At 36.9% G+C, this 12403-nt stretch overlaps 1 protein-coding gene across 1 annotated transcript; it reads left to right on the top strand.

Moving 5' to 3' along the window:
- Positions 1 to 392: 392 nt before the first annotated feature.
- LOC149464465 (keratin, type I cytoskeletal 19-like) lies at positions 393 to 12096 on the top strand. The gene is made up of 8 exons (XM_089674433.1): positions 393 to 1447; positions 2579 to 2661; positions 4890 to 5040; positions 6058 to 6219; positions 6657 to 6782; positions 6883 to 7103; positions 7937 to 7971; positions 10281 to 12096. The coding sequence occupies exons 1-8, from the start codon at positions 437 to 439 to the stop codon at positions 10337 to 10339; spliced, it is 1848 nt and encodes a 615-aa protein (XP_089530559.1). The 5' UTR covers positions 393 to 436; the 3' UTR covers positions 10340 to 12096.
- Positions 12097 to 12403: the final 307 nt, after the last annotated feature.

The following is a 12403-nucleotide window of genomic DNA, read 5'->3' as shown; positions in this document are numbered from 1 at the left end:
TCAATTAGTCAGTAAACTGTTGCTTTACTCATTGATCATAAAAAGGAATGTAAAACATTTCCTGTACCCTTATTTCTTAGATGTTACCACAAGTCAAAGCTTAACAGCACTTTCATCTATGAGTTTATACAATTTGTGTGGGTGGGAAATGTCTGATGTAAAGCTTTATAAGAAACATGCAATCCCTCCACCTGTCTGTAGCACACTTTTACAAACATACCATAATAAACAATCTCCAGCTGTTCAACCCATGAATTAATTACCAATAAAGCCAAGGAAGCTCTAGGCAGCAGAAGCACATAAAGATTGCCCAGATATCTACAACGCCTTTTATTCTTACTATAAATACAAAGACAAAGCAGAAAGCCTGATACTGAATTCATAGACGGAGATCTAGTAAGTCGTATTTCCATCTATACAACTCTCAATCATCACTATGAGACCTAGCATTAAGCACGGTTACTGCTCTTTTGGAACCAGCAAAGGTGGTCACACAAGTGGTCATTCTATGTTTGGCCATTCGTCAACAGGTCATCATGGAGGATCTCATCTCACCTCTCATCACGGTGGAGCGCATATATCCAATCATGGCATGACCCACCATCATGGAGGGTCCCATACATCTCATCATGGAAGGTCCCAACTCTCTCATCATGGAAGTTCCCATGTCTCTTGTCATGGAAGTTCCCACCTCTCTCATCATGGAAGTTCACACCTATCTCATCATGGAGGCTCCCATGTCTCTCATCATGGAAGTTCCCATCCCTCTCATCATGGAGGCTCCCATCTCTCTCATAAAGGAGGGTCCTGTCCAACTCATCATGCAGGAGGATCCCACGTTTCCCACTATGGTGGATCAAATCTGACCAATCATGGAGCTTCAAATATGTCCCATCATGGAAGTTCCCATCAGACCCATTATGGAGGTGGTCCTCATTTAAGTTTTCACAGGGGATCACATCTTTCACATCATAAATCTCATCTTAGCTCTCCTCATACATCTCATCATGGAAGCTCTACCAAAGTTAATCATGGAAGCTCTCACATGTCCTGTCATGGAGGGTCCTTTAAGATGAGTCATGGAGAAAGTCACATTTCCCATCATGGAGGTCATCACAAATCAATGAGTTCCCATGGGGGATCAAGTTGCAAATCAGTTTCATTCTCCAAGCATTCTTCTATGAATAACCACAAAGGCCAAAGTCATGGTTCACACTGTAGTAGCCACGGCAGTTGGAAGAATGATGGCTTGCTCAGCATCAATGAGAAAGAAACCATGCAGATGCTAAATGAGCGCTTGTCTTCCTATCTGGACAAAGTTAGTGCTCTAGAACAGGAGAATGCCCAGCTGGAAAGGAAGATCTGTGAATGGTATGCAAACAATGCTCCTAGTTCACTGCCTGACTCAAGCCAATTTTTCAGGATGATGTCAGATCTCCAGAATCAGGTAAACTCCAAGACTGACTGACTTATGGTCAACTAAAAAAAAAAAAAGTTGCAAAATTCATAGGCAATTTAAATATTACATTATAAGTATTAATATTTTACTGTCAGAAGCGAAAAAAATATTTAATTTTGCCTATTTGTATTCGTTTGTAATTCATGTTGTCTTAGTTAAATTATTGTAGATATTCCCTTGCTATCTGCTAGAAATTGATTCAACGAGTCTACTATTATTTCATTAAAAATCTATTGAATCCCATAACCTACACAAATACTTTCAAACAGCTCCCACTTTTTAATATTTTGTTCTGAGACTTTACTTACAAGACATTAGTTTGGATAGGCTTTGATGGGTTAAATTGCCAACAAACTTGCAATTTCCCTTGGAGACTTCACAGTAGCTTTCATCTCCTCTCAAAAAAACATGATCTTAGGGACTGTCTCTTGTAATTGGAATCCCCAATTATTTCTTTATACTGAATCTTTATTATGAACGCTGAATGCAAGAGGAGAGTATTATCATAATTTGGTTTTACTGTGGACACTGACAGACAGATTGGGAAACTGTAGTAAAAAAAAATCCAAAGTAGCAATTGTAAGAGATATCTGATTTCATGAAAAATAAATTACAGGGCTAACAAGTAATGAATCTTTGAATTATTTTTGAAGAATGAGATTATCATTTAGTGTCACTGTAACCTCTTGCCTGCCACGTAACTCGTATGTGCAGCAGAAAGGATGAATATCCATATGCTGCACATATGCGCTCATGTTAGCTGAAGTGTTTGTGCTGCTCATTGCGTTCTCCCAGCACAGTGACTGAGCTGTCACTGACAACTTTGGGTCTCTAGCTATTATCAGGAGTTGGTGGAATGGGCTTGTGATCATGTTACAGGCAATCACATTCAAATTTCAAATACATTAAAAATAGACATTGATTTAGATAATAAATAATTATTGCCATTGTAGCACTTCTATCATGTTGGTTTTATAAGAGTTGGATTTATATCATTATTCCCCAATCATAAAACACATATTAGTAATGATATACTGAAACTCCGACCAAATGCAAAGTATCTGCCACTAAATGCCAACTTTCTCTTACGTACTATCTGTTCTACAATGTATCTTTCAGATTGCCGCAACTACCACGGAGAATGCCAGAATTGTCCTCCAGATTGACAATGCTAGACTTGCTGCTGATGACTTCCGTGAAAAGTAATGTTTTAATTCTAACATACATATTCATTTATTCATTTAGGTCACCTAAATTTGTTGGCCAGTAGCTTAGGGTGAAGAGATGTTCACTGTCTGAAGGAAACACAAACCAAGATTAAGGTTGGGGGAATATAAGCCCTATTCAATTTCAGAATTTACAGAAACCTTTCTGTAAAGAAAAATAATACTTACATTGTAAGGGGTTCCATGCTTATGATTTGTGAAGATAAGTTGGTGAAGCAGTGGATAAAGATTTTGGTAGATATTTCGATCTGCTGATACTCTAGTTAAGATACTGCTGTCTAAGATCTGGTGGGGTTGAAAAAGAGGTCCTGGGATTGCCAGTAGTAAGTTTGGTATTGTGTATAGGGCACCAGATGTATGGCTGATGTATGGATGTATTTCTTAATGGGAGTTTTTATGTTTTTAATAAACATCAAATCACGTATGACCTACCAAGGAGAAGTGGCCAACACAGGTCCTCATTGTTTTTCACATTTCAGTTTAATTGTTAGACATCATAAAATTTAAAATAATAGCCACTGCATTTGGGGGCTTAACCAACCACCCTTCATCAAGATTTGTGCAGGTGTGGGTGTAAATAAAACTGGACTGAGAGAAGGTGTCTTGGAGTAAACTTATGTAGTATGGATTAAAGTCCAGTTCTGTTCACCAATCTAGCATCAATGTGGAAGAATTAAAAAAAAAAGATGACCCATGTTGGCCACTTTTGCTCCTCAGTAGGTCATAACTGATTAGATGTATATCAGAAACATAAAAACTCCAATTAACCAATATCATCATTCTTTTTGTAGTTCATGCTTTATGGCCTGATTTAAAGCATATCTAAACCCAAAAACAAGAATGCCATATATTGCAGCTTAGCAGTCCTTAGATATAGCTTACTGCTTTTCAGGCTTTTTTCCCCTTATTTTCACCTGCTGATCTTTAAAATAACAAATTTCCTGTCCCAGCATGTCTACACTTTACTTTCTCCACCGTATCCATGCAGATAGCCAAGGTTGAAAGACAGGCTAGACTTCAAATCTGTTTGACTTTGTTCATCTTGCGTGGACTATGGGACTAATAGTTTACCCAATAATGATAAGGTTATGTGTGCTTTCTTTTCAGCTCACATTAAGTGACAAGGGCACTGCATTTCTTGGCAAGCTCCACAGGCATTTTCTGTACTTGCTGAAAATGTTATTAGCCTAAAAAAATGATAACTAATACAACCACCACTTCTAAGGAATTGTAAGCTGCAAATTTTTAAAATTTAGTTCTTATTTTTAGATACACTTTAACATGTAGGACAGGTCAAACCTTTACTTTTATTTTGGATGGAGCATAGAATGTTTAGAGCTTTACTGTCTCCACTGACTTTGGTTTCACTAGGCAGACCATGGGGGAACCCCTCTAACACAGACAAAAATTATTTTTTTGGAGTAGGTGAAGTAAGTGGAAATCTCTTTACCGTAGCACCAGATAATGGTAAAAACCTGACAAGAATTCTAATCCTTAATCACTTTATCTAAAACTAAAAATGAAAAGTTTTAGTTGGACAAACACTGGAAGAGAACTCCAAAAATGCACATCAGCTGTCCTCATAGCTTTGGATACTGATAAACAATTGTGAGAATATATTAGATTTAGAGGTCAAATGGCTCTGCCATTAGAATCTATAAAAAGTTTATGTTAACTCTAAATTGCTTTTTGATGAAATGAGGATTGAGGAATTACATGGGGTACACCTGAAATTGTATCCCCAAAGGACAATGGGCTTAATTGTGAACCCTCATGAGCATGCTTTACCCAGTGGACCATAAAAATCATACAATGGAAAAACGACCAAAGGAAGAGTCACACCTGCTTTAGTGGCAATGAGGTTAATATTCACTTTGCAAGGGAATTATCCCCAGAGCTTAGTGAATGAGGTGACTTCAATCATGTGCTAGAAAAAAAATTGTTTTAATTGTCATTGCATGTGATTAGGTATTCTTTTCAAAGCGCATTTTCATCACATTCACTAGGTTCTGGGGAAAATTTCCAAGTAAAGTCAACACTCTTTTTTGTCTTTGATAAATCAACCTCAGAGTGAATTGTTAAAGGAACATTTGCTATTGATTGAAGGATCCTTAAATATTTAAATATCTCACCACTTACCCCAATATTTTACAATGTGGAAACTATTTCATCACTCTTAAATCTTTATTCTTCCCTTTGTCAAGGTATGAAATGGAACTGAATATGAGCAATAATGCTGAGGCTGATGTGAATGCCCTGCGCAGAGTCGTAGAAGGGCTCAACCGTGAAAACTGCGATGCGGAGGTTCAGAGCCTCCAGGAGGAACTGCAGGAAATGAGGAGGAATCATGAGGAGGTAGTGTTCATTGCAGGGGACTTCCAAGTAAAATGGAAATCTTTTTTATTGGGGTTTCTCCATGTAGTAACATGTAGGGCCTCATAATATAATTCTTTCCTACTGAGGTCAATACTATTTGGGTGGCAATAATCCACTTTAACTTTTAATTAAAGTAGAATTAAACTTAGTGTAGAATGTAAAAATGTTAGCAGGCAGAGTTTTATGGCAGAAGAGACTCTGTATGGTTCTTTTCCCTTTGTTGTTTTTTAATTGTATGCCAAACCAAAAACCTCATTTTCTGGCTTTGGATATGGGGGAAATATTAGAACCACTGTTTGGGTTTTACTGCAATCAGTTGCTCCATTAGAAAATGTTACCCTTATTTATTGTCCTGCTGACAATGATTTCATAAGACAGGGCATTTTACACACTGACCAACAATAAATTGTTTTAGCAGGAGTTTGAAAAAAGTGTGTTTGGGACCAAGGGAGGCCACCTAAAAAGAGGCTTAAAAGAGAATGTTGGTTCTCCTTTAAGCCTCTTTTTAGGTGGCCTCCCCTGGGCCCAACACACTTTTTTCTGACATTACTTCAGCTTCGGAGGACCCCACCGCACAAATTTATGATGAGTCGGTGACCTTTCCTAGCACTTTGAGATCTCCCCTTCATGGGTGAGGTATACCCTTGTGTTAGTCTTTTTGTTTTATAAATTTATGTTTAGCAGGAGTTTCCCTGAAACCTGAAAATTATTTCAAGGGTTCCTCTGGGGTTAAAAGGGTCAGAATGACTGCTATCAGGGATTGCAAGAGTCTAAAATTAATCAAATGATGATTTTTACACTAGCTACCATAAAAAACTTATTTAACAATTTTGAAATGAAAATGTTACTGCATTGATTGGCCTTTGGTATCTGCCCATAGTTCAGCTATATTTAATTTTGTTAAAAAGACATGTATTTATTTTTACTGTGCTATACATCTTTACATTATGTCTCTCATGTTAGCGCATTGAAACTCAAAGATTCTTTTTCCTTTAGGAAGTAAACTGTCTCCGTGCTCAGATGGGGGCCAGAATTAACGTGGAACTGAATGCTGCTCCATCTATTGACCTTAATAGGGCCCTGGGTGAAATTCGTGATGAATATGAAAACCTGATGGACAGGAACCTAAGAGATGCAGAGAATATGTTTAGACAAAGGGTAATGTGTTTTATATACATGTGGTATAGGCTTGCAGCTATATGCAGCTATATGCTTGCCTGTTCATTATTCCAGTAACTTTGCACTCCAGTCCCATTAAACATATTGCTAAAAATTGCATAGGCCAACCAAACTCATAATATTTTATTTCTAGGTATGGGGGATTCTGATGCAATCTGAGATGTAGCCTATGAATATGTTAATTACAGAGATTGTGTCCAGGGGATAAAAATGTAATGAATATTCCCACTCATGACACTGGTAGATCTTTCAAAACCCGTGAAATTATTAAAATAATATAATTGACAGCACAGGCACATATTTGGGACAAGAACATGTACAAAGTGGAGGGCAGAGGGAATTACACAGGCAAGGTTGACCATGCTGCAGTAGTTGTCAAGAAAGATGGGTAATTGTGCTTATTTTGTTGCTCTCAGAGTGAAGAGTTGAATCGTCAAGTAATGTCTGGCTGTGAGCAACTTCAATCTGTGCAAACTGAGGTCATTGAGCTTAAGCGCACTGTGCAGACCCTAGAGATTGAACTACAGAGCCAGATGAGCATGGTAAGATCATACAGCCACCATTATTTAAATATTCTTTGAATTGTAAGCCTTTGTCCTTAAATTCTATTTCATTTTAATGTTGTTATAATTTCTGTAATAGACATCAGCTCTTGAAAGCACCTTGGCAGAAACACAAGGCACCTACTCTTCTCAAATTGCTCAGTTGCAAGCTATGATCGATAATGTTGAATGCCAGCTGGCCCAAATCAGATCTGACCTGGAACGTCAGAACTATGAATATAAGATCTTGATGGACCAGAAGACCCACCTGGAGATGGAAATTGCTACCTATAAACGCCTCCTGGAAGGACATGACATCCAGTAGGTTCATACCAATTGAATTTAATTGAATATCATATCATCACTTATACACTTAATGGTGTCCACCACATGTTGTTCCTCTGCAAATGGATGATTCCATACTCACGGGGAAAGGCCAGTGGATAGGGTAATAGAATCTTTTGAAACCACAGGTAAAACATGCCCAAGGCACTTGGTCTCAGAAGTTCAACATGGGATGTAATAGCTTGCACATGCACCTACATTACATCTGTCACAAGATACAGCAGTTACCTCTCCTTGAGTTCCATATACAGTATATGTTCTTTGAACACACACACTTAATGGATGTATAGTTAGCACAATGAGAACAGAGCAGTATCATGTATAAATGGAAAAGTGAAAAAGTCTATGTTATAATTGATTCATACAAATATTCCTGTATACATCCTTGGAACTTAAGAGAGCTTTAATCTCTCTGGACATTCATATTTTTTGATGATGATCAGTATGTGAGAATAAAGCAGTATGATGGTCAGTACGTGAGTGATGCAGAAAGGTTTTCTTAGAAAAAAAGGATAGTCATCTAAGGTTTATAAAATGTCCCGAAATATAAAGAAAGGCCATTTCAACTTCACAATTTCACACATAAAGTATCTACAAAATTTAACTCTTTGGTTAAATAAGACCTTGATGAAGGATGTTAGAAATCAAACTTATTTTTAATTTAATTTATTTTCAAAAGTCTGATGCTGTAAAATAAAATACAATGGAAATTTGGTGATGCTATAACAATGATACTATTTAATGAAATATTAACATTGTACTGATCAAGTTTTTAAAAGAGTGAAATAATTTTGTCTTTTATTTTCTAGTGTTTCGGACTATCATTCATCAAGCGGAAATCATGGTAAGCTGTTATATACAGTATATGATGCAAAATTGGTGTAGATTTTTGATTACAAAGACCCTGCCACCATCTGGTACATGGCAAACAAAAACTGGCAGGGAATCTACATTTCAGCAGTATAAAGAAAACTCTTCTAGGATCTGCATTAAAAGCTTATACATAGTATATTATCCATATTACTTCTACTGTCATTGATAATTATGCAGCGGTTTTTAGTGCCAATCTTATTAGAGTATTCTTTAATTTGCTGAAACACACTGAATAAGTAGGGGTGGTAACACTCTTAGAAGTTGTTATTTTGTTGTAGGATTCCTACAAAGTTGTCTCTGCTCCTAGCAGCCACATCATTGCAGCAAGAAGGATTTCTATGTACTCCTGATACAGATTCTCTGCTACCTTAGTTTGCCAAATACCGAGTCTTGACAGGGTCTCTTTAAGTTTTAACATTTCAAGCCTAACAGGGCTCTAGTGAGCCACTGCCTGCCATTACCTTCATAGACCAAAAAGTTAGGAAATCTGGCTCTGACTTAGTTGATAAAATAGTAAAATAGTTCAAGCTTTATTCCATATTTATCAAGACTCAAAAGCATCCATCATATAAGAAAATTGATGTGTTTCTGCCCCAAATTCAGGGCCTTAATTCATCAGGCAATTTGTTAAATTTACACTTAAATAAATTAAATTTTGCTGGTCTTTTAATTTTTGTTTTCTGAATGATAGCTCTATAATTGAAAAAATGTTAGCATTGATTAAGGTGTGTTGGTTGGATTGATTAATAGAAAACATTACCTTAGCTGTGCATGATGCCATCATGAATTGTAGTGAGCAGGAAACTTGATCCTTACCACTTCCCCATCTATATTTTTTCCTCTCTTTCTTCCAAATCCCAAGAACCTAACCCCCTATAACCCCTTTGCATGCCTCATTCCCATACTTACCTTTCCCCTAATTTCTTCATATTTCCATAATTTGCTTCTTCCTTCTTACATCCCCTGCAAAACAAGCCCTTACCGCAAATAACACACCACTGATCACGTCATTAATCTGATAGGACACCCCATACTATACCCATAAATACAGACTGATCCCTTTACTATATCTAAAATATAGTTTATCGAGATTAAAAATTTCTCATTGCCTATGAAACATGATGCTCAGTTGACAGTTGACCTCTTAACTGTAGTTTTACCACCTTTCTCTGGTCTAAAGTCATATAGTTTGTTCTCTCTGTAACAGTGAAAATATGCAACTTAAAGAATATTAAAGAAAAAAATATTTAAAGAAAAAGATATCTGCTATGTTATTTATATACTCAATAATAATTGGGTTTTATAAAGTGAAAGAAATTCTTCTTTTCACACTAAGAGATCTGTTGCTCTGCTATGAAACTTTGGGGCAGAGTAAAGGGCTCTTCTATGGTTATTAAAATACCAACTCCCATTATGTGCTAGAGTCACTTGCCCTTTTTGGTAAGCCTGCCACCTTAATCTTTTTTTCCCCTTATTTATGTAGTTCCAAAAGTGTCTTCAAATACTTTAAGGGTCAGCCAGACACATGAAGTTGCCAGAATTGGAGACGCTACTTTTCTGTTCAGTAGTTTTTATTAGAGATTTTGTTATTGGAGCAATAAGGTATGCCCTTGCCCAATGGATGTAATGGTACAGTACTTTACTCACTAGAAAACAGAGCAATACACTAAAACAGTTTCTGACATCAGGAAACCTCTGTCCACAATGTTTGAACCATACATTTTTCCATTGGGACATATACAAAAAAAAATGGGGAAACAGTAGAAGTAGGAAAAGGAAAAGTGAGGAAAAGGAAAGAAGGGGGATCTAAGGCTGGTAAGGGTTGAATGTCTTCAGCCATTGCTCCCATTAGGATATTTGGGAGAATTAGAGGTATAAAAGTTTGTGGTCAAAATTTAGATGGAAAGCTACTTTTATAAAGATGGCCAATTACAAGATGTCATATCACATTCTATCAAGCATCGTTATGGTAGGAGGGGAGTAACCCTATTAGGTACAAGCCCAGCCAATTTTTTTTTGTGTTGGATAGTTAGCAGGGAGGTTAGTATGGCAGGCTACCCATCCAGAGATTAACCTTTATTTCCTATACTATCAATAAGATAAAGGTTGTGTTAAAATCTGCTAAAATTCCAACTCTAACAGTTGTCACCAGAGTAGCTTTCTCCACTACCCCTGTGGGAGTGGCAATCATAACATTTTGAATTACCCCTTACCTTCTGTGACACTAGCTACCAGGACAAAAAAAAGTGTAGCATTTAATCTTTTTTTTTTCATTTCCAGGTTCTCACCACAAAGTGGTCCATCACACCACTGAGCATCACCATGAATCCAAATGTTAATCTCTACATCGGAACTGTATTGGAAAAACACCACGAAGACTTTAGAAGACAAAAATCACCGAAAACGAAAAATGTTGCTTTCTTATATGTAACATCTGTCTTGTTTCCTTTATATACTCTAATTATTTAGTGGAGGAATGTAGAATGTGATTATAACATGGTGTAAGGGGAGATAAACATTTAGCAATTACTTATTTCTTCCTAGGAATATATTCTGCTGATACTAGACATAGTTTTAATATCACAATGTAAATCTTTGCATGGACTAACATTATTCAGTTGTAAACACTTCTAGTTAAAGTACAGCTGTACCTTCGGACCCAAACTGGGAATAGTTTCCCCATACCCGCTCCTATTAAAAAGGCCCATGTAGACTTAGTATGCAGTGCAGACCTGCTCTCTACTGCCAGGCAGCATTTAAATCCTACTTCATTTGAGAGCCTCTATTGCAATGGATGGGTCTTATTGCATTGGCTGAGCTCTGATTCTTATTGGCTCAATTCCTTAGGCCACAATGCATGTTACATAGCTATAGTTACATAGTTAGTCAGGTTGAAAAACAAGTCCATCTAATTCAACCAATAGAAAAAACATTTTGAATAAATAGATAGAAAACATCCATATACACAATACCCATAGTTGATCCAATGGAAGGCAAGTGGGTGTTCCCTGGATCAACAATCTCTGGTGTATTTACCTATAAATGTAAATGTATAATTATAATCAGTACATTTAGGAATACATCCATCTCTTTTTTAAGACAATCCACTGAGCTGGCTAAAAGCAGTTCTTAAGGGAATCTTTTCTACATTGTACAGCTCTTTCACAGCCTTTTCTGTATGCAGAGGGTAAATCTCTTTTCCTCCAGATGCAAAGAGTACCTCCATGTGATATTTAACATAACAGTCTTTATTTTTTGTACATGTCACCTAGTCTTGCCAATAATTGAATTATTTAAGCAGCAGGAATTTTCAGTTACAGTAAGTAGGACTCTTTGTAAGGAATGCCACCCCTAGCTCCTAATGTTGCTGACTCCTCCAAACAATGCCCCCATTATGAATTATAGGAAGGAATATACAATGTTTTTTTTTATTTTGATTTTTTAATCCTTATATGGACAGTGTTTAAAGTGGTCTAGGACTGATGGAAGTGGACATTTGGAGGCAGCAGATCCACTCCAATGAAAACGGGAAACAAACATCCAAGAGTCCAAGTATCATTAAATTAATTTGGACTCTTGGATGTTTGTTTGGTGCACTTATTAGATTGTATGTCTGTAGCTTCTCAACTCTAGGTCCTATCCCTTTTTCCTGAGGGTGGTCCCTGTCTTGTGGAGTACGGCCGAACTGGAGCCAATTTCTCCAGTGCAATTTCAGTAATTTCTATAAAATCTGAATCCAGTGCCCCGTTTGTTTTTGTGTTTCAATATGGAGGCAGCAGGGCATTGTGGGCCAGGAGGTGTGGTGTTATCTTGATGTTTGCCTTCCCTGATAAGGTGCCGCCTAAGATGAATTTTTCATCCGGCTTCAAGGTTGAAATACCCCTGACAATAAGAAGCTATAATGTAACCTAATATCCCCAAACCATCACAGTGTATGTGATTACTGATGCTGGTTGACTCGGTCAAGTTTGTGCGTCACAAATTATGTTGGTTCTTGGACTGTGTTGTCAAACTATAATGCATTTATTCTTTTCATCCTTCATTTATTTTCTTTAGTATATTTCTTTAAATAAACTTCCTTCTGACTATGCAGATATATCGTTCTTAAAGTGTGTATTTTTTTAAAACATTTTGCATATTATATTACAAACAGTCAGCATAGCGGCTGTCATGTCATAACATGGAGAAAAAAATATGGCCATGCAGAGCTTTAACAATTGGTATTTCTTAAAAACACAAACAATTCAAGAATACATACATACTATAATAACTGACAACCGTGCGGTGCTATACAATAACAAGCAGTGGTAGTGCTAAATACACTATATTGCCAAAAGTATTGGGCCAGCCCTCCAAATCATTGGATTCAGGTGTTCCAATCACCTCCATGGCCACAGGTGTAT

This window comes from Staurois parvus, unplaced genomic scaffold (genome assembly GCF_062004578.1).
Source record: "Staurois parvus isolate SC_StPar_1 unplaced genomic scaffold, SC_StPar_1.0 ptg000151l, whole genome shotgun sequence".
NCBI lineage: Eukaryota > Metazoa > Chordata > Amphibia > Anura > Ranidae > Staurois > Staurois parvus.
Note: the sequence above shows the minus strand (reverse complement) of the source record. Positions and strands in the feature narration are given on the sequence as shown.

Bases quoted from the DNA above. Each gene is read 5' to 3' on its own strand.
- LOC149464465 (XM_089674433.1), top strand. From the start codon at position 437: ATGAGACCTAGCATTAAGCACGGTTACTGCTCTTTTGGAACCAGCAAA. The intron at 2,662-4,889 runs GTAATGTTTTAA...CCCTTTGTCAAG, and splicing joins GCTGATGACTTCCGTGAAAA to GTATGAAATGGAACTGAATA. The intron at 7,104-7,936 runs GTAGGTTCATAC...TTTATTTTCTAG, and splicing joins CTGGAAGGACATGACATCCA to TGTTTCGGACTATCATTCAT.